Consider the following 23572-nt stretch of genomic DNA (forward strand, 5'->3'; position numbering starts at 1 on the left):
TTTGTTCAAGGGATACATGTGTTACTTATGTTTTTTCTCTGGTTATGCTTTGAATAAATCAATTAATTTGATGTTATCAATTGAAGTATTCTTTTGAAGATGAAGTTTTGAGATGTTTACTTAAAAATCAGATGTCCATTCTTCCGTGTTCTTAAACTAATTACTGATTAATCAGTTGCCAAACTACTAGTCCTTTTCTTGGCATACTCAAATAGATCCCTTTTTGTTTCAAAATATATGCATTGTGGAGATTCTTATAAGTAAAATAAAAATTCAAAGCTATGCTAATTAGCTATTGTTAATAAAAGGTAGTGACAATTTCCTATGTAAAACCAAGTAGTTACCCTTTGACTGCGAAAAAATAGAAATAGTGATCTTGAGATTACTATGTAAAGAAAACATTTTATTCTCCATAACTTGAGCCATATATATATGACTCCATCAAAACATTTTTTAGAACTGAACAATGAAGGAAGAGGATGAACAGGATATGGAACAACCCAAAATATAGAAAGAAAGTCAAATATTAAAAGCAGGAAAGTAACATAGATGAAAACTGGGTCCGTTTAACGTGCACCATCCAATTAGGTGGTGTACGCGTCCTTCACCAAAAACTGTCATTAGATATAATTATATAATATTAGACGGACGAGATGAAGATGGTAACTGTATAAATAGAACCTGTTGCTAAAAGTTTATTAAAAATTGCAATTTGGTACCTAAAAATTATTATATTAACTTATTGCCATGCATAAGACAGGTTATTGAATCCACTCACTGCCATCATCACGTGGTATGCTACCAAGGACTAGCAAAAGTAACAAGATCCATAAACAAGTTCTTATCTTTTTGTTTGGATCCATCTTGCTGAAGAGATAGACATCTTAAGATAACCATTGTCCCGGTCAAAGAGCTTCTCAACCAGATTGGCGACACAAAATCCTTCCATCATGTCAGTTACCAGGTCAGAAGACCAACAAGGAGATCTAGAAGGGCCATTGACTTTCTCCTACAAATTCAGAGGGAAAATCGCCGCTCCAAAGGTAGCCATGAATTTTAAGCTAAGTCTCTGCAGATCTATAGCACCATAGCCCAGATCTACAGCACCTCTGTGTGTGGGAAGCGGTGGACATGATCGGCAACGGCAGTGTTTTTTAGCAGTTAGTGGTGCGGTGGTCTTCGTGGCATGCCCCGAGTTCAAGGTTGGGGGTGGGTTCTGGGTTCAGGGTTGGAGGTGGGTTCTGGGTTCTGGGTTGGGGGTTGATTCTGGGTTCTATGTTGAAATCATCTGTCAACAACAGAGCATTCCCGTTCTGGGTTCTCCAATGTCGTTCCAGTCTTTAGCCAAGTCAAAATTTTATCAGTTCTTTCTCAAAAAATCATTTTTGTGATGTTATTTTTCTTTTCAATTCGAACTTGGAGTTTCCTTTGGCCTTGTCGGTTGCTGTCTCTTGGATTTGAAGCTAGGATAATTTCATGTTTTTTTGTTTAAAATATTAATCTTAATTTCATCGCTAAATGAAGTAAGAACATATGATCTACAGAATCGTGTTTTAGATGCTAGTTTGAATTTTTTGAGCATTGTTGCTTGGACCAATTGTTCGTTTGAAGTAGAAGTAACCAAAATTGACAACTTATTGAATAAGTTCTAAGGCAAAGAATGAAAATTGTGATTTGTGCAGAAATAAGTTGGTGGATGGAAGTACCATTCAACACTGTATCTTGCTCCAACAATAGGATATTACCATAGATTTACTGCTTATCTAAAAAAAAAACATAGATTTACTGTATTGAGAGGAGGGCAAGATTTGAAAATTAAGTCTTGTTTGGAGGGTAAAAAAAGAATTTCCCGTATAGCTCAAACTTATTCAATTAATAATATGTATAGGGACCCCACATAAAATATATACAAGTCCTTCCCTTGCAAATACGAAAAACTCAAATACAACCGGCAAAACCCACTGCAGTAGGTTATTTTTATGGAGTACGCGTACACCATCCAAGTAGATGGTGCACGTTAAACGGACCCATGAAAACTTCAAAAGGAAGAGCATGTGGGCATGCTTGGTTGTGATCTATCTAAGCATATGTCTTAAAAGCATGAAAGTAACAGGCCACTAAAATTATAAGCACTCATATATATGTTGTTGTTAGCAGATGAACAGATATCAGATCAATTGATTATCCTCCAAGGATACACCTTCTCCAAGATAAGCAACCAGCTGCCTAAACCAAAATGAATAGGGATGCATAATATCAGCAAACTCATAATACAGAATGATAGCTACAAGTACGAAGTATAACTTTGAAGTTAAGTAGATTTTACTACTGACCGCTAGGGATAAGAGCACAGTGATTATGCAAAATTTGGTATCTAAACTGTGGTATTATCTACTGATTAATGATTATCCCATGTATGAACTAGTGTTTAGTTTGATGTGCTTAGTGATGTCAAGTTTCTGGAGATACAATGATAGGAATGCAAGGTTAGTTAAGAGGTGCTAGTAGTTGTTAGTGAGGTAGAGAGTTAATAAGGCATGTTGCCTATAAATAAGAGAGGTAAGTGAGCATTTGGGGTATCTTTTGGTATTCATTCTGATTTTGGGTTAGAGAGAGACGTGGTTCTCTCATAGGTTTGGAAGGGAATTCGGTATCCCTTTCTCTTGTATCTCTCCCTAGTTCTCAATTGGGAAGTAGGGCTTACTATCAATAAATCAGGTTCTGTCCCCGAGGGTTAGCTCAAGTGGTAAGAGCTAGGGGACATAAGGGTGGGGAGGGGAAGGTCTAGGGTTCGAATCCTAGAAGGGAACTTTGAAGGAATTTTCTAACTTACTAACAACTAACCATTAACATTTGCCTATAAAAAAAAATCAATAAATCAGGTTCTATCATACAAACCCCTATGGAATGTTATACCGCAACATAGCAAAGCAACAACCATGTGTCAGCAACAAGAAGTGAAGAAATAGTTACCAAGATTTGAGAAAAATACTGCAATATCATCCTTTCCAACAGGTTGAACATTTGTTTATATCTTATCTATTAGTTTGGCTTAAAGCCAACTCATTCTCCAACCAGGGATTGATATAGTCAGAGAGCAAGTGCTAAAACTCCACTTAGATCTAGTAAACCATACCTAAGGTTATAGATATAGTGTGCTAAAACAGAAGATTAGTTTCAATAGAAAAAGAGAGAAAAGCAAGAATGGGTGGATAAAGGGAGAAATATGGGAAAATCTTAGTTAGGACAAAGATTAAAATCCTTAAAATTAAAAGCACCAAAAATAACAAAATTCTACCCTTTAAATCAAATGCTCTAAAAGTTGTCCTAGAATAAGTTGATTTTTTTTTTTGAACGTTAGAATAAGTTGATTTTAGACACATACAAGATGAACCAACAAAAAAGTGCAGTAAATGAGCATACAACAGTTTCAATCTCACGATATGATGCCAGTGCTTCAACCTTACCTATTGGAACTGGTCTTTGCCAGTGTAAAACCATAACTGGCTTTAATTCTAGCAGCTATTGTATGACACAGACCCCTGATACCTTGATATGGAAATATGGGTGCTTGAAGGTCTCTATATTAGTCGATTTCATCATAGCCAAACTGTACTCCCAACTTGGAGTTGCTATGCTTACTTGCTTAACATTTAATAAATGATATGTAAGTCATCATCATATTTGCATTGATATCAAGCAAGGTAAATGTAATCTATATAGCATCAAACACGTTATGACTTATGACCTAATGCACCAGTCATAATAAAGCATCATGTCAAGTATGATCAATTAAGGAACAAAGATTAGCATTTGCCTAACATCACAATTTCTACTCATAGCGAAAAACTCATGATATAGGGTGTGGATGAACTGATATGACATGTAACAAAATCAAATAATTGTACCACTTTGACCTACTGATGACTTGAAGAATTTAGCAAAATGTTTTAAATGTATTGCAATAGAGAAAACACTCATTAAAATAGTCTCAATTTTTTTTCTTCAGTGAACACAAGTCTTGACAACCGGTATAAGCTAAAAAACATCATGCTCCACTTCACTTTCATTCATAATGAGATCCACTTTTTGTAGCTTTAGAGCTATTAAATGTTTTTCTTACTGCAAGTCTGCAACAAGTTTTGCTTCTATTTTCCTTGATAATGATCTTTAAGATGGCTGAAAACAAGAGCTCCCCTAACAGAATAACCTAGTAACCTTTGCGAACAATATGTCTTCCAATGTGATGGTTACTTCCCGCCTAAGGAAACGTTATGGTAGAGGTGAATGTTACTTAGTGGAGGCGGCGATGGTGGTGACCGGTGGGGGATGAATGTTACTCAGTGGCGGCGACCACGATGACAGCAGTGATACATGTTATTGAAACAAAAAACCATTAATTAAGTTTTTGGTCCTTAACCTTTGCCATAAACTAAAAACCACATGGGCCACCGGAGTTCCGACGTTGACCCAAACGGCCGAAGGGACCAAACCCAACCATTTGTCCAAAAACTAGGGACTAACCCCCACATTTACACCGGCGAGGGACTAAAACCATATTTATGGCAAAGGTTGGAGACAAAAAACTTAATTAAGCCAAAACCACTGAAAACCTTTTTTTGTGCTTTTAGAAATTAAGCTGAAATGATTTTGAAATTAATTTAAATTTATATTTGAAAATAGAAAACTTGAAAAATCCACAATCACCCTCAACAAGCCCTTAATGAGTTTGGTTTGCATCTTAAAAAATCCGAACAAAACAAATCCAATTGAAAATTAGGTTGGATTGGACTAGGTTATCAGGTTGGCATATTATCAATCATTTTTATGTATTAGGTGTTGTGTAAGGTGCACTATCACTTGTATTTTACATTAAAACCCTTTGTGCCTCAACCTTCTTCCCCTTCTTCACCAGCAACCGCCCCTCTGCGGCCATCTCCGGCCAGCCACCCCGGCGTAGGAGTTCTGGCTTCTACGCTTCTTCTTTTCCTGATCTGCTTGAGCACACAAAAACCGCAATTCATTAGTGTGGTCATATTCACAGGGGCATCAAGGTGGGGGTTAAATTGTAATCTCCATTTTTTTCAACAAGTCACCAATAGTCCAATACCCATTAGTGTGGGTCTCAACAGAAGGTTCCCAACCATAAGCAAAACCAAATTCCCTAACCCTGGTAGCATTCCGCCACCATCCTCAGCCACTGAAACCAGTACCGGAAGGAGCTTCACGGTGGCGATTCCAATTCCATCGGCGAAGGAAAGCGTATGAATGAATCTCTATCTCTCTATCTATTCTATTGCTTGCAGTTTTGTTTGTTTTTGTGATCCACTGCTCAGACCTTTGTTCACAAGTAAGACTCATTTTTATCTAACCATGTACATGTAAAATATCAATTAATATTGTATGAATATATTCTTATTTCATTAATAGCACTGTGGGTTTTGTTTGAGTTGAAGTTGAATTCTAGTCCCTAGAAAATGGAACATACAAATTCAGAAGATAATGACTAAAGTGAAACAGATTACATACAGAATAGCCAGAGTGGAGGGATGATTTGGTCTCTGAGACTTTACCTAGGAATGTTTGAAATTTAAAATTTTGGTTGTACAGGAAATGAGTGAAGGGCAGAAAGGTTGTTTTACATTGTGTGTATTACTTTTGCGGGTAAATAGCCAACTTGGTCCTTGAATGTGTCAGCCGACTTCACATTGGTCCCTAAACTTCTAAAATGCCTCTCGCGGTCCCTGAATGCGGCAAAACCCATTCACGGTAGTACTTGGGTTAAAAAAACTCGACGGACGTTAACAAAATCAGTGATGTGGAATTTTTTTCCATCCAAGAGTGCTGATGTGGAAATTATTTATTTTCCCCCCAAAAATGAAGAAAATGAAACTTCATCTTCTCCCTCCTCCTCCCTCAACCTTCATCTTCTTTCTCTCAACCTAACCTTCAAAATCAAAACCCCACCAAGCACCACTACCACCACCACCAAATCCCCCCTCTCACCCAACAACACCACCACCACCGAAACCCTCTTCCACCAACACCAACCTCCCTCAACCTTCATCTTCTTCCACAAATCAGATCTCAGATTCGGAGGGTCCAAATCCAGCTACTCCAACCCGCGCGGTTGGATTCGAGTCGGGAGGGATCCGAAAAGAGGTACCACTCTGCCATGCGCTGCTGGCCATGGTACTTGAGGGAGAATAATCATAGCTTCACGTCCTGTAACATTTCCCCCTAAACCCTTCATCTTGGTCTCTAAATTGTAAATTCACAATTCGCAGAAACTCTACACCATCGTCTATTGCTGGGACGGAGATGAGAGTGAAGATCTTGCATATCCTTCTCAAAATCCTACTCTTCAGTTCCTCTTTCATTTTATGCACTTTACATGTTTGTATCTTTGCTTCAGTGGGTTGTATGTTTCCAAAATTTCATTCTTTTACTCGGCCTTGTTTTCTTGAATATATCATGAATTGGGTATTTGAAGAATGTAAAAAAAATGATGTTTTTTCTTGACAAATGTCACTCTGTCTTGATATTTGTTGATCTCCTACAAAGAGTAAGTTCTCCTTTTCATTTTCAACATAACTTTTGTAAGATGATGAACTTGTTCTGCTTTCTGGGTATGTTTGTTTTATCGTACATGTTGGAGAAGGTGGGAAATAGGGAACGGAGATGTTGGATTTCACTCTTATGGAAGTAAGAAAGTTGAGAACTTTGAGATTGCAACAAGAAGAAGATCGGGTTTTGGAGAGAAAAAATCTAAACAGGATGGGTTGAAAGCTCTCATCGTGAAAACTACGTCATTGTTGAAGTTTTTTGGGTTCAATTTGTGATGAAGTTGGAAGATTTTTGGATCTGAATCAGAATTTAGAGGTGATAGAAATTCTTTTTTTTTTCCACATTGGGGACTAATTTGCCACATTGAGGGACTAATTTGACGTCTAAATGTTTTCTCAACATTCCAATTCCACGTAGGCAGTCCACCCAGGCAAAAAAAATTATAAAAAATAAATTTGTTAACGTCCGTCAACATGTTTTTAACCGAGGGACTAACATGAATGAGTTTTGCTACATTAAGGGACCGCGAGAGGCATTTTAAAAGTTTAGGGACCAATATAAAGTCGGCTGACACATTTAGGGACCAAGTTGACTATTTACCCTTACTTTTGCCCTGTTCCCACTGCTCAAAATATCTGTCACTGTATTGAGAGAAGTGAATTGCATATGGGCTGCACTAATTAAACCTGAGAAATGACAATTTGACCCCTCAACTCCTTAAAAAATTTCATTTCAGTATCACTCTTTTCTCTATGAATCAGCTGAAACCTAGAACGTTGATTCTCTCTGCTCTGGGAAGAACCCTAGCTCTCACTCTCACCGAAGACGAAGCAGTGCATAAAGTTTGATCCAAGCGAAGCTCTGTACGTTTCGTTTCTGATCTTGTTTCTGATCTCATTTTCTTTTTGCCAGAGTCACACCCAATTCTCATCTCCGTTTACTGGTTTAGTTTCTGCGTATGTGGATTTCCTCGTCAAGTTTGGTACTCAGCAAGATAGCGAGTTCGTGGCTTATATCACCCTCTAGAAGGGATGAGTTTTTTCATTGTTGGTTGATGCTATGAGAGTCTCCTCTGTGAGACCTTAGTTTTCCTTTCTTTTCAAACACTGAAAAAAAAATTATGCTGAAATAATTTTGAAACTAAAGACCATATTTTAAAAACTTTTTTGTGCTTTTAGAAATTAAGCTGAAAATCTTCCGATTGAGCAAAAAAGAAATTCAGCTGAAATAATTTTAAAATTAAGTAAAAAACCATTTTCAGATTCACTTTTTTTTTTAATTTACATTTGAAAATAGAAAACAGAAAAATCCACAATCGACTTCAACAAGCCCTTAATGAGTTTGGTTTGTATCTTAAAATATCCGAACAAAACAAATCCAATTGAAAATTAGGTTGAATTGGACTAGGTTATCAGGTTGGCATATTATCAATCATTTTTATGTATTAGGTGTTGTGTAAGGTGCACTATCACTTGTATTTTACATTAAAACCCTTTTGTGCCTCAACCTTCTTCCACTTCTTCACCAGCAACCGCCCCTCTGCGGCCATCTCCGACCAGCCACCCCGGCGTAGGAGTTCTGGCTTCGACGCTTCTTCTATTCCTGATCTGCTTGAGCACACACAAAAACCGCAATTCATTAGTGTGGTCATATTCACAGGGGCATCAAGGTGGGGGCTAAATTGTAATCTCCATTTTTTTCAACAAGTCACCAATAGTCCAATACCCATTAGTGTGGGTCTCAACAGAAGGTTCCCAACCATAAGCAAAACCAAATTCCCTAATCCTGGTAGCGTTCCGCCACCATTCTCAGCCACTAAAACCACTAGCAGAAGGAGATTGACGGTGGCGATTCCAGTTCCCTCGGCGAAGGAAAGCGTATGAATGAATCTCTATCTCTCTATCTATTCTATTGCTTGCAGTTTTGTTTGTTTTTGTGATCCACTGCTCAGACCTTTATTCACAAGTAAGACTCTATAACTTCTTAATCTATTGAACCAAGTCATGCTCATTTTTATCTTATCTGACCATGTACATGTAAAATATCAATTAATATTCTATGAATCTATTCTTATTTCATCAATAGCACTGTTTTGTTTGAGTTGAAGTTGAATTCTAGTCCCTAGAAAATGGAACATACCACCCAAGGAGGATAGTGTGATTTGTAGAATCTTCATGTTTAGATGGTCTTTGGTGATTGTGTGTCACGCCTTCCAATTTTATTTTTCCATGTCTGATATCACTCTTTGCTACAGAGTTTGGTTTGGGATTTCAGTTGGGGTTACATTTTCTGCTAGATTTGAGGGCCCAGTAGTACTAATTATTGAATGAATGGCTTAAAATTAACTAATTCAGAAGATAATGACTAAGGTGAAACAGATTAAATACAGAATAGCCAAAGTGGAGGGATGATTAGGTTTCTGAGACTTTAGCTAGGAATGTTTGAAATTTAAAATTTTGGTTGTACAGGAAATGAGTGAAGGGCAGAAAGGTTGTTTTACATTCTGTGTATTACTTTTGCCCTGTTCCCACTGCTCAAAATATCTGTCACTGTATTGAGAGAAGTGAATTGTATATGGGCTGCACTAATTAAACCTGAGAAATGACAATTTGACCCCTCAACAACTTAAAAAATTAAATTTCAGTATCACTCTCTTCTCGATGGATCAGCTGAGAAACCTAGAGGAGATTTTCCTCACATCCTAGCCCTCTCTCAATCACTGTCGACGAAGGCATCTGCGACGGCGGCAAACCTTCCGACATCGGTAAAGGACGCGTCTGAAACCTAGAACGTTGATTCTCTCTGCTCTGGGAAGAACCCTAGCTCTCACTTTCACCGAAGACGAAGCAGTGCATAAACTTTGATCGAAGCGAAGCTCTGTATGTTTCGTTTCTGATCTTGTTTCTGCTCTCAGTACCTTTTCTTCTTTGTTTGATGCTCTGTTCAATTTAGTATCAATGATCAAGTTTCAATCTCTGCTCTCAAACTCAGATTATGGCTTTCTGCTCCAATGTCTGATGCGTTATCAACATCAACCTCTGCTCCATTTTCTGGTTTCTGTTTGAATTTTATTTGATGCTTGGGTTGAATTTTGTCTGGTGCTTTGTTTGTTGGTTTTAGTGTGATGGACTTGTATCTTTGGCTTGCTGGTATTGTCTCATGTTATCTGTTGGTATTGTGATGTTACATAGCTTTATTGTTGATGTCCCTGTGAGCCTGTGATCTGGGTTTGCTACAATTTGGGGTTCAGAATCTGAAATAAAGAAGCTTCTTATAGTAAGGAATTTTGGTTTAGTTTGGCAAAATTTTAACTGTAGTTGGAGTTTAAATTGAAATAAAGAAGCTGCTCCTAGAAATTTTAACACCATGATCTGGGTATGCTTTTTATTTGTAGTATCAATTTATGGATATTGTGTGGTTTACTTCAAAAGGTTTATAGAAAGATGGAAGTAGAACCATAGGAGTCATCTGTAATATGTCCCAAAGCAAGGGAGTTTGAAGTGTCACGTGAATAAGGGAAAAAACTAAGACAAATGCAATTCACGGTGTTAAATAAAAAAAAATTTGTGTAAAGGTTAAGGAAGTGAAATCAAACGAGCACATTAAAAAAGTTGGGAGTCTAGGAGAGGAACAGATCAGCTGAGAATATGCAAATAGGCCAACCAATATTTTAAAGGCATTTTAAAGCAGTGTGGACATTGAGCATACTAAATGTGTAAGAATTTAAGTTACATCCACACACCACAAAACCTTAAGCCACTTAAGGCAATAGGTGTTTGTGCCCTTTTAACATATACTATTGTACACGTGCTAATCTACACAATCTGGGACTTCTTTGAGTCACACTTGTGATTCTCTGATAAGATGAATATGTTAAGATGGAACGATGTAAGGGGTGTGATCATTTGTGTGATGTTGCTTCTAAGAGTGGGTCCATTCTTGCTACAACAGGACATTCTTGGCCCCACACATGTCCTATTTTGATTCTTGTAGGTTTTGGATTGCCTGACTATTTATTTTTGCATCCATGGATTGAATATGGTTGGTTAATATATTCAATTGAGCTTCTGGTGGGAATGTTTTTGGACTCTAGAAAATGCTTGTACTTGTAGATTAATTTGATTATCATTCTGTAGTCATTGCTAGTCTATTGGTAAATCATGCTAAACCAAATTTGAGGTCCAATTTTAGAGAATTCAATGCAAGTACACTCTTTTAACAAAATATTCTCACTTTTGCCCACATCTTGAACTTGGTTTCCTCTATGAGAATTAACACTGGATCTGCAAATTGGACAGGTGGGTGTCTTTAGAATCCATGTGTCCACACATTAGATTCTTAATTTTAAAATCAAATTGTTCATTCCTTGGAGTTAGAGAAAACTCATCATCATTACTCATCAGCATTGGAGGTCAATCTATCCATGAACTTGAAAGAACATATTTGAATATGATTTTCTGACTGGTCGAATGAAGAAGAGAGACTACTATTAGTTTTATCTATCCATGAACTTGAAAGAACATATTTGAATATGATTTTCTGACTGGCCGAATGAAGAAGAGAGACTAGTCAGACTACTATTAGTTTTATCTATCCATGAACTTGAAAGAACATATTTGAATATGATTTTCTGACTGGCCGAATGAAGAAGAGAGACTACTATTAGTTTTATCTATCCATGAACTTGAAAGAACATATTTGAATATGATTTTCTGACTGGCCGAATGAAGAAGAGAGACTACTATTAGTTTTTAAATTGAGATCTACATTTCCATTTACGTCCACAATATTGAAGTTTTATAAGTTTCTGTTCTGTACAACTGTATTGCAACCCCAATTAGGGCTTCTTCAACTGCATTTCTGTCATTGTCATCATCTTTCTCTAAGACTTCTCCAACTAATTGCATTTCCCCGTAATTTTACATAATTTTAGGGATTGTAATATAGTTGCAATCACAATTTAAAACATGTGCTATGTTGTTTCTCAATTGGTTTCACCCTATGAAGCACGGACACGGATACGATACGGACACGGATACGGCGATACGGCTAAAATCAAAAGAGTAGGATACGGGGATACGACATATATATATATATATATATATATATATATATATATATAAAAACACTCAAAAAATATAGAGAATATGTCATGTAACATATTATGAAAAGTAGGATATAGGATACATTAACTTAGTTTTTTTTCTAATAGAATAAGTGTCTTTTTTTTTTTAAATATTGGAACATATGGCCACACTTTTTATAATAAATATATTAACTAAATATTATAGTTATTTTTTTCAAAAACTAAACAAGTTTAAAATATTTACCTAGTGTTTTTTTGTTTACCCAATTTGAAAATGTTTTAAAAGAAACAACCCACTTTTAAAAACACAGCCTATTTGGGCCCCAACTCTTTTTTAGGAATAGCCCAAATACCAAACCCTAATTATGTATCCTTTCTTTTACTTCTGGCCTCTGCCACTGTTCATCATTAGCAGCAGCCGTCAACTACCAGGTGCCTTTTTCTCCCTCTGCCACTTTCTTCTTTCTCCTGCCCCTGCTCCGCCCTGACGAGACCAGGTGCCTTTGTCTTACATGAATATATTGCAGGTTGTTCCCTAGAACTGAGATCATTTCATCAGCTGAAAACCCAACTACTTTTTCTCCCCAAATGGCACTGGTTGTAATATGTGGACAGCCATGCAGTGGGAAGTCCAAAGCTGCACTTTGTGTGGCTGAAGCTCTCAAAGAATCAGAATCAAAACAGCAGGTGAGGGTCATAGATGAAGCTAGCTTTCATCTAGATCGGAATCAGAGCTATGCTAATATGCCCTCAGAGAAGAATTTAAGAGGGGTGCTCAGGTCAGAAGTAGATAGGACTCTGTCCAAAGATAGCATAATCATAGTAGATTCTTTGAATAGCATCAAGGGTTACAGATACGAGCTATGGTGCCTGGCTCGTGCAGCAGGGATTAGATATTGTGTGATTTACTGTGATGTTGAAGAACCCCATTGTAGAAAATGGAATGAAGAGCGCAGAGAGAAAGGAGAAGCTAATTATGATGATTCAATATTTGAAGATTTGGTTACAAGGTTTGAGAAACCAGATAGAAGAAACCGATGGGATTCCCCTCTATTTGAGTTATGGCCACAGAGAGATGGGATAGAGAAATCTTCCGCTGCCATTGTAGATGCTATCTCCTACTTAACCAAAAAGGTTGACTCCAAAACTCGGGATGTGAAAATATTACAACCAACTATTGCAACTCAAACGTCACGTTTTTCAGATGCAAATTCTCTCTATGAGTTGGACAAGGCCACGCAGGAGGTCACAAATGCTATAGTAGAAGCTCAATCAAGTGCTCTTGGTGGGCCACTGAATGGCATTTCTATAGGAAATGACTTGCCTTCAATCAATATTTCAAGATCAGTTGCGCTGCCAGAGCTTCGCAGGATGCGGCGTACCTTCATAAAATTGACAGGGCAAACAAGTTTAAGTGGGCGACCACCTCCTTCTGATGCAGACAGTGCAAAAAGAATGTTTATTGACTACTTGAACAGGGAACTTGGAACTTGTTGAAGAACAATATGCTGTCTTGCTTGCAAGTGAATTTGAAAGCTGCCCTGTTTTCTAGGATTGCATACTAAGCTGCTCTATATTTAGTTAGATAGAGCATATTGTTGAATAAACTGCTTTATCTTCTCTTTGTTTTTTAAATTCCCTCTTAGCTTCAATGTACCATCATTTGACTGTCTTTTCCAATTCAAGCTGTGAAGTAAAGATGATAACATAGTTCTCTTGTCAGAGGCTCAGAGCATGTCCTTTGTGATATCTCATTTATCAACATCTCTTGTTTTGTTCTTAAGAAAGCTGAGTTGATCTAAGTATATTTGTACACTTCCTCTCCAGGGCTAAATAAAAAGGGGTATTTCCCGCAAGTATAGATTTGCAGAGAAATCTATTGAATTGAAAACATTCAAGGTTAAGGAATGTCAAGAAAGATGAAGTATGTGAGCCTTGAAAAGGCTGATAAATAAAGATGGTGAAGAGAATATAGAACATAGCTTCATTTGTTTATTTCATGGTTATCTTCATGCCAGACACTAGGTTTAAACTTTAAGGGCATGACCTACTCTTGTTTGGGTATCGGCATCAGTTTCATGGTTACAACCACATGACAATCTTTCCCGTTGCCGCCACCACCACTACTCGATACTCTACTGCCACCTTCACTTAATAACTTCCACCACTGCTTGACAGCCTCCATTGCCACCTAGTATTGTCCACCTAACACCCTCAAGTTGGGGTGGGAGTAGGACGGGCCAGGCTTAGCTTTGTTTATTGAAAAAGTCGGGCTTATACTTTTTGCACAATTTGATTAATTAAAAAAGCTAGGCTTAGATTATCAAAAAAGTCTATTTAGCCTAATAGGTTGGTCTATTTACATAATATTATTTTAATTAATAATATAAACAAATGAAAATGCAATGATATGTAGAAAGGCATGTAGCCTCGTTGGCCTACTGGCCTCTTTAAGAGCACATTTTGTGTTAAATAAGCTTGTAAACAAGCTAATAGGCTAGGTCATATTATGGCCTTGACCTGACGTTGAAATTTGGTTTATGATAGGTGACAGGTCAAACTTGGATTGTAAAATTTAAATGAATGACTGTGAAATTAGAATGAATGTCAAGTCTCCTGGCTTGCACAAAGTCTGGTCCGGCTCATCCGCCCAATTTTATTTTTTAGTAATTCAGATTTTTTTTTTATTTAAACCCGTTGAAAAAAGATAAGGTTTACCTACCTAGGGTAGTTTTGGCCACGTTGATGGTAGTTTTGGCCTCAAGTGTGAGTCACCATTACATTATTACTAGGATTTTAGCCCGTATCCGTGCAATGTACGGAAGAGCAGTTCTTCAATTTATCATATTTATTCAATCAATTTATTTAACTTCATCTATTTAAATCACGTACCAATTATTATAACTCTTACTAATCACAACACAAAATATAGCTTAACCGAAATATAGACATGAACGATTAATTATAAACATTAATATGTATAACAAAAGTTGTATTTTCATTTATCTTTGTCAAAATAACTTGAACACAATTACAATGATAAAGTTTTTGTTACAAATATACGAAGTCTCGAAGTGAAAATGATGAAAATCTCTTCACAACAGGGTATGGTCAACAATATACATATATTCAGAAAGAAATTACAGTGTCAAATACACATCAAAAAATACATAAACTACTAATTTCCTTATTGTACAAACGGACTCAAGCAATTGACCTACTTTCACAAGAAAATTGCCCCACGCTAGTCATGTAAACGAATAATGATCAAGTAAAAATTATTTTAATCTACTTCCAAGTATGATTACCTCTGAAAGCAGTTGGGAGTGGGTACATGAAAATCATGATTACTGTTACTTTTGTACTAATTAGTACATTACATCAAATAAGTAAATATCTTACTTGGATGCACACAGAAGAAGATGTTAGAAAATAAAATTTGTCAAATACCTACTTGTCACATTATAGAAGATCTACAAAGAGATAGAGTTGAACCTCTTCTCCATGTTCGGCAATTAGCAGCAACAACGACGCTGACGCGAAGCCTAACTGCTGCACAAAGTGGGACGAAAACAAGTTTGTCAATTGTTGAACAGGAAATGAAACAAAGCTCATATCACAAAAAATGGAAAGCTGAAATGGGAAGGAGAGAAAGTGAATCCAAACTAAAAGGGAGAGAATAAGAAAATTAATTTTATGATGATAAATTCACGTCTCTGGGAAAAGAAAAACAAAGATCATAGATCTGCCGTAACATTTAACAAAAAATTAAATTTCATCACTCAACAAAAAATATTGGGCCCCCTAAAGTTTCATAAAATTATTGGCCCATAGAGCAAATTTCTAGTTAACCAAAAAAAATTAACATACTTACCAACAAAAAAAAATAAGTTTCATAAAAAAACTCTACACAATTAGGACAAATGAAAAAAATCATGTCCAACTCAATCCACATGAAGTAAGTACACCATCACAACATTCAAGTAAAACAATTATCTTACCTCTTTTAGAAATATCCAAGTTATCAAATAATGTTAATACATAATTCATTCACAAGCTTCGAACCCTGTACTATTCACACTTAACCCATCTGATCCCCTACGTCAAATTAGTCCTATCACTTCGGCTAACATTCGAACAAAAACTTAACTTTCACTTCATATTGAATTCCAAAGTTAAATAATATCAACTCTAAAATACTATGACATATAAAAAGAAATATATTGCAATCTTCAAAGTGAATCAAAAGTATACCCTTAATAGATCTATTTGTAATAGTGTTTCATCCACAAGCTTCGAACCATGTATCATTCACACTTAACCATTTTGATCCCCTACGTCAAATTAGTCCTACCACTTCAGCTAACATTCAAAGAAAAACCTAACTTTAACTTCATATTGAATTCCAAAGCTAAATAATATCAACTCTAAAATAATATGACATATAATAAGAAATATATTCCAATCTTCAAAGTGAATCAAAAATATACTCTTAATAGATCTATTTGTAACAGTGTTTCATCCACAAGCTTCGAACCCTGTACCATTCACACTTAACCCTTTCGATCTTCTACGTCAAATTAGTCGTACCACTTCAGCTAACATTCGAAGAAAAACATAACTTTCACTTTATATTGAATTCCAAAGCTAAATAACATTAACTCTAAAACACTATCACATATAATAAGAAATATATTACAATATTCAAAGTGAACCAAATATATACTCTTAATAGATCTTTTTGTAACAATGTTTCATCCACAAGCTTCGTACCATGTACCATTCACACTTACCCCTTTCGATCCCCTACGTCAAATTAGTCGTACCACTTCAGCTAACATTCGAAGAAAAACCTAACTTTCACTTCATATTGAATTACAAAGTTAAGTAATATCAACTCTAAAATACTATGACATATAATAAGAAATATATTACAATCTTCAAAGTGAATCAAAAGTATACTCTTAATAGATCTATTTGTAACAGTGTTTCATCCACAAGCTTCGAACCATGTACCATTCACACTTAACCCTTTCGATCTCCTACATCAAATTAGTCCTACCACTTCGGCTAACATTCAAAGAAAAACCTAACTTTCACTTCATATTGAATTCCAAAGCTAAATAATATCATCTCTAAAATACTATGACATATAATAAGAAATATATTACAATCTTCAAAGTGAATCAAAATTATACTCTTAATAGATCTATTTGTAATAGTGTTTTATCTACAATCTTTGAACCATGTACCATTCACACTTAACCCTTTCGATCCCCTACGTCAAATTAGTCCTACCACTTCGGCTAACATTCAAAGAAAAACCTAACTTTCATTTCATATTGAATTCCAAAGCTAAATAATATCAACTCTAAAATACTATGACATTTAATAAGAAATATATTAAAATCTTCAAAGTGAATCAAAAATATACTCTTAATAGATCTATATGTAACAGTGTTTCATCCACAATCTTCAAACCCTGTACCATTCACACTTAACCCTTTCGATCCCCTACATCAAATTAGTCCTACCACTTCAGCTAACGTTCGAAGAAAAACCTAACTTTCACTTCATATTGAATTCCAAAGCTAAATAATATCAACTCTAAAATACTATAACATATAATAAGAAATATATTCCAATCTTCAAAGTGAATCAAAAATATACTCTTAATAGATCTATTTGTAACAGTGTTTCATCCACAAACTTCGAACTCTGTACCATTCACACTTAACCCTTTTGATCCCCTACGTCAAATTAGTTCTACCACTTCGGCTAACGTTTGAAGAAAAACCTAACTTTCACTTCATATTGAATTCCAAAGCTAAATAATATCAACTCTAAAATACAATGACATATAATAAGAAATATATTTCAATCTTCAAAGTGAATAAAAAATATACTCTTAATAGATCTATTTGTAACAGTGTTTCATCCACAAGCTTCGAACCCTGTACCATTCACACTTGACCTTTTCGATCCCTTACATCAAATTTGTCCTTCCACTTCTGCTAACATTCGAAGAAAAAACCAACTTTCACTTCATATTCAATTCCAAAGCTAAATTATATCAACTATAAAATACCATGACAAATAATAAGAAATATATACCAATCTTCAAAGTGAATTAAAAATATACTATTAATAAATATACTTGTAACAGTGTAATAATCTAACTTTTCAAAAATATATCAATTTAACGTTTTGCAAACACTACTATACCTTTCAACAATTTCACATATCTATATCAAATTTTATAAATATGAATAAGTTTTTGGAAACCTTATCACATCAGATTATTTAAAAAATTGCTCCAACTAATCTCATTTTAAGAGGTTAAATTAAAACAACAGGATTAAATCGAATATCTACTGAATTAGGTGAATTACAATAATGCTTTCATAAAGATAACTTCGTCCAAAGGAAGAAGAGAAAAACTATAAATGATAACATATATTTATCTATAACGATTTGATTAATAAAACTCGACCATAAATGGGTGGCTTAACATATGTGCAACCGTAATATGGTGACCTTAATGATTTTGTAAAAAGTCTTTTAGTACGGGGATTTTTTAAAAAGCTGATATCATTTTATTTGTGAAATTTAAAAAAAGATTATTGTTTTGGGATTTTTGATTTTGAAATGCATTTTATTTTATTCGAATACTAAGTTGATTATTTTTTGGTTTGTTTAATTTTATAGTTCTATATTAATAATTGCTTTCTAAAAAAATTGATTTTTTTAAAATGCTTTCTTAAAAAACAAAGTTTTATATTGATAAAATAGCAAAACAAAAAAAGTAATTTGAAAACAAATGCTGGGCCTCTCAGCCCAGTTTTATATCCAAAAGACCAAAATAAAAAGAAACCCAATTTAAAATAAAAACAACACCCAAACCACATTTCCTAACATTTTAACCTAGCCGCCCCTCTCTCTTTCTCTCTGATTCTTCATCTTCTTCTCTCTTCCTCCACATCGGTTTCTTCCTCTCCTTTTGTCCTGTCCACCATTTTCTCCCCCAACTGCCACCAAAGCTTCAATCTGGACCCAACCCTACCCCAAGCAATGATTTTTTTCTTCTTCCTCTTTTTTTTCTCTCTCTTCCACTCCCAACCACCATCCCAACCCACCCAGAACCACGAAAATCCCTATCCCAACCGCCACCAAAGCCACAATTTTTCCTCCAAATCCGAGTCAAGAAGCACCTTAATCGGAGATTTTACAACGATTTGTTACGTGCAAGGCTCTGAGCTATCCTAGCAAGGATTTTTTCACCAAAATCCGAGTCAAGACGCCAGACCGGACATTTTAGCCTCTGAAGATGGATTTTTTTTAATGTAAATATCAATATGCTGTGTAAAAGTTTCCATTTTTAGTGTAAAGTTTGATTTTTTGATGTAAAGTTTGAATCTTTATTAATAAAAATTTGTTTTTGTTTCTGTTACTTTGGTGCTTCTTCCTCCTTTCACCTCTGATTTGCTGATGGGAGTGGAGTTGGTGGTTGTAGCGTATGGTATGAGAGGAAAAGTGAGTGATGGGACTGTGGTTGGTTGTGGCAGTGGTTAGTTGAGGAATTGAATAACCGTTTGATCAGAAATTAAAATCAATGGCCCAGATTGAAAGTTCTCTTATGAATAGTGATTTCATGTCTCTCTTTTAAGATGTACTCCCTCCGTTCCTATTTATCTGTCCACTTTGAGAAAAATAATTTGTTCTTATTTAACTGTCTATTTAGCATTTTAAAAGAACATTAAATGATGTTTTACAACTAATACCCTTATTAGAACAATAAATGAAGAAAGATAAAATGCAATCTAAAGGGTAAAAATGGAAAACAAATACTACTTTTATGAAAACCAACAAAATTAATTGCACTCCTTAATATATGTGTTTCTTCTCTTCCCGGACAGTTAAATAGGAACGGAGGGAGTAGTAGATTACATCACATCTTTACCCAAAATCTTAAAACAATGAGTATATGGGTCACATTTTTTATAAAGCTTTCACCGCACATGGCCCGAGGAAATAAGACATCAAGAGAACCCAACGTTATATCTTCATTCAAAACTTGTTTGGATTTATGAGCCACATCTTTTATAAAGTCTTTCACTCACTCATATTTAAGTAATGTTAGACTTCAACTCACTTAAATTCTCAGCACTATATAACATTTTTTTTTTGTCAAAATATAACATCTTAAAATGGTTAAAGTGAGCTGCATATCAAAGTGGGCCTGGACCCTTACTCCATAAAGGTTGCAATTAATTAGCACGGTGGCTCCACCGAACGCAAGAACCACTTCAGTTAAAGCCCTACTGCTTCATAATAAACAGCAACACCTTTATCCCACCCTGTTTAACCACTTAGTTTATGAAGTTTCATTTGACATGCTACCCAGCAAGTACTACATCAAAGTTATTGGTGAGTAGCACATTTGCAGCTCATCACACTACCAATGATAGTAATTTTACTACTTTTGAAAATAATTGGTAACACAGTTCTAACTTCTAAGTTTAACTACCACCTGCAATTTTCTATGTCACCTACATTCCTACACCAACAATACTGGTAAAAGTAATTTTGTTTGGTAAGTAAAATAATAAATGTTCTCTTCAGTCCTTAATATAAGAATCAACCAACTACTTCACACACCTTATTATTATTTTGACCACTTTCAAAAAACAAAATTTGTTCTCGAATATTGATGAATTTCCAAAATTACCCATAACTTAATTTCCAATGTAAAGATAAGTTTTTGAGAGTGAAAAAGAGAAATTAACCCATATTAAAAAACTAATGCCCTCCTCAAAATAAAATACTCACTAGTGTTCTTTACCCGTGCGTTGCACGGCGATTAAATTTATTGTAAAGATGAATTAGTAGAAATATGTTTTAACTTAGTTTAGGCTCTTTTTAGTAAGTAGAACAGATATGGAACCGAACATATGTTACAAACATGTAGATGAATGAACCACAATAAATATATTAATTTGATGAGGTTGTATAGACCTCACAATGGCAACACTTGAATAGTAATAAGAACCCAGTTTTTAAGGAATGCATTACATTGAAATTGAAATAAGTTAAACATAACAATGACAACAACATTAACCCTTATTAGAAGTTGTAGTCCATGATTAATGATAAAAACTTCATAACCAATCATGTTGTCAATCAAGCATATTTGAGCTATAGAACCTACAAAAGAAAAATTTACATAAGAGTAATAATCAATAACCAATACAAATATAAATTGTGTATAATTTGAAAATCTTAAACAAACCTTATAGACACGCCAATAAACCTTCAAATTAGATGATCAATAAACTGCTTGAAATCTTTTTATACTGTCAAGAATAAAAAGAAGGGTTAAGGGTCATATTAGTCACTGTTTGGTAAAAGTGTTTGATTTTGGTTCCTTAGCCAAAAACTGATGTTTGACTTGTGAAAAAATGGAGAACATGTTAGGTGGAGTACGTTTTCCTTTGATTTCTCAACCTATGATTGGATCTCCATCCCAAGATACTGTTTAGAGCACCTTTGATTTCTTAGAGATTAGTTCCTTGTAGACTTGGTTTTGAATTCAATTAATGATTGGTGGTAGATTAATGTTGATCGAGGTTTTTTGACTCTGCACGGGATGGTGGAGGGACACTAATTTAGAAAGGAAATTTGTAATTCCCTTTATCTTTGTAATTAAATATATTTATTATTTGGGTTGGAGTACTCCTAGTGCTCTCTGTCAATATATTTTGCTAGTTCAAAACAAAAAATATTTAAGAGCATACAAAATTTATACGCAAATTTTCAGATTCCGTCTATAATTAGGCGGAAAATGTTACTTACACACCTCAAAAAGAGGTGGAAGAGGTGGAATGAGGTGAGAGATAGGAAGAAAAGAAACAAAAATAGGTGGAAATGAAGTGTTTAAAAAATGAGGTGTGTATATATCATTGTTGATAATTAGGCTACACACTATGAGCGTGATATAAAGCCTAATAAATTTTTATGTATTTCCATTATGATTATTTTTGTGATCAAAAGTTATGTTATTCTGTAGTTAATGATCATACTTTAAAAAGATATAAGAAAATAATTTTTTTTTCATTTGTGTAGCCCATTAAGTTATTGAACGAAGAAAAAGCATTCACCTAAATGTAAACCTGTATTTTTCCAACTAAACCCATCCCATAAGTGGGTTGAGCCGAGCACACTCACAACCTGAGTCCATTTTGGTCGACCTAATTATTACTCCACCTCAATTATAAGATTTTTAATTATTACTTAAATTTCCATGCATTGAATTATTAATTAAATTTCTAAAAGTAACTTAACATCACAGAATTGATTATTGGAATTGGGTCACAACCCACCCAAAGAATTAACAAACAAAACAACTTTTCATAATATAAATGAAAAAGGAATTATGTATTCCATATTTCAGACCATGCAACCTAAATATCTCCATAGATACTTCATGGAGATGATGCTGCCGTGCATTTGTCGAGATTTATTAACAAAATAAGGGCAGTTATTTTGTTCACGTTCAGACGATAGCTAGGAGCGCTACTTGATCATCAGAGGTTCTTCAAAGAGTTGGTTGATACAAAATTCTGGTTGGCTCCATTCCAGCACATATATATCTATTGGAATTTCCTACATCAGTAAAAAAAAACAACATTACAAAATAGACTAAAAAAATTTCTCATAAAAAAAATATATTTTTCCGTTGAACAATTTTAGTGGTCGAGGTACCTGGGTAATTTTTTACTCTGGCAAGTTGGATCAAAACAACTGCACCGAGTGCACGACCAGCAGAAATGAAATCAACATATTCTTGTACAAATTTCCCAATCAAAACACATTCAATTTTGCTCTGCTATATCAATAAAAGACAAAATTAGGTTCTTTGGTGTATTGGAAAAAAAAATAAACGTAATTATAAATGAGTACACGAATGCATATTAAATTACCCTGCTGCAGAAAGGTCGATCAATTCGGACGACCTTCTCAATCTTTCTAAGGATTGTGAACTCTTGTACTCGTCCAACCTTACTCAAAACACCGATTATATCTAAAATTTCCAGATATCAGAAATTGTTAATATTGTGCGAATAATATAACTACAAAATAATTAATAAAGACTCACCGATAGTGGGCGTATCCTCCCGGAAGTTGAGTTCAAAAAGATGAGTGTTTGACGGGTAATATTCAGAATTTTCAAAGCTAATAGTTGGTGGAAAATGGAAGGATTGATAAAGTTGAAGAATAGCATGAGGTGATTTATATATAAATTTCAGAATTAGGGTTACTTCTCAATGCAAGTTAAAAAAGGAAGGAAAATTAAGGTAATATTATGCATGGTATTTGAAATTAGCCGGCGCTATTTCTTTTTTCAACCAAAATTTCAATCGTACGCTTATAGTGACTTTTAATAGCATAAGGTGATTTACTACTCAAAATAGGAAATTCAATTAATTCCAGGGTAATTTTTTCTTCATAAGAATGGAATGTATCAATCATGATATTAAAATATTACCCATGTAGCAAAAAAGATATTAAAATATTACCCCGTGCGTTACAAATCATGATATTAAATAGTGATTCCATTTATTATAATATTACAAACGTACGGTTCACTTATAATTATTATGAATGATAGGTCAATATTTCTCATTTATGGAAATGATTAATTATAGGAAACGCGTTATTTAACTGAGAAACGCGTTGATTTAAAAAAAAAACTGAGAAACGCGTTGTCGACGGTCCTCGCACAGGTAATGAGTAATTATAGGAAATTCAAAACTGTTTCGAATATTTTTGAAAAATGATAATTCTATTTAAACAAATGGATCTTGTGGTGCAAAACAAAAATTATTTGTAATTAAATAGTTGAAATAGTCAAAATGTTAA

The 23572-nt window shown here is 34.7% G+C and overlaps 1 protein-coding gene and 1 long non-coding RNA gene across 2 annotated transcripts; one reads left to right on the forward strand and one right to left on the reverse strand.

Annotated features, from left to right (window-relative positions):
- The first annotated feature begins 11778 nt into the window (after nt 1-11778).
- On the forward strand, nt 11779-13375 carry LOC130746903 (protein KTI12 homolog). Its single transcript, XM_057599686.1, has 2 exons — nt 11779-12085; nt 12181-13375. Exon 2 carries the CDS (start codon nt 12242-12244, stop codon nt 13148-13150), a length of 909 nt encoding a protein of 302 aa, XP_057455669.1. The 5' UTR covers nt 11779-12085; nt 12181-12241; the 3' UTR covers nt 13151-13375.
- An 8665-nt stretch (nt 13376-22040) lies between these two features.
- LOC130742977 (uncharacterized) lies at nt 22041-22521 on the reverse strand. The gene is made up of 2 exons (XR_009021311.1): nt 22415-22521; nt 22041-22315 (listed from the first exon to the last, which is right to left on the reverse strand). It is a non-coding gene; the product is annotated as an uncharacterized LOC130742977 (long non-coding RNA).
- Between the last annotated feature and the right edge of the window lie 1051 nt (nt 22522-23572).

Source organism: Lotus japonicus, chromosome 3 (genome assembly GCF_012489685.1).
Source record: "Lotus japonicus ecotype B-129 chromosome 3, LjGifu_v1.2".
NCBI classification, from domain to species: domain Eukaryota; kingdom Viridiplantae; phylum Streptophyta; class Magnoliopsida; order Fabales; family Fabaceae; genus Lotus; species Lotus japonicus.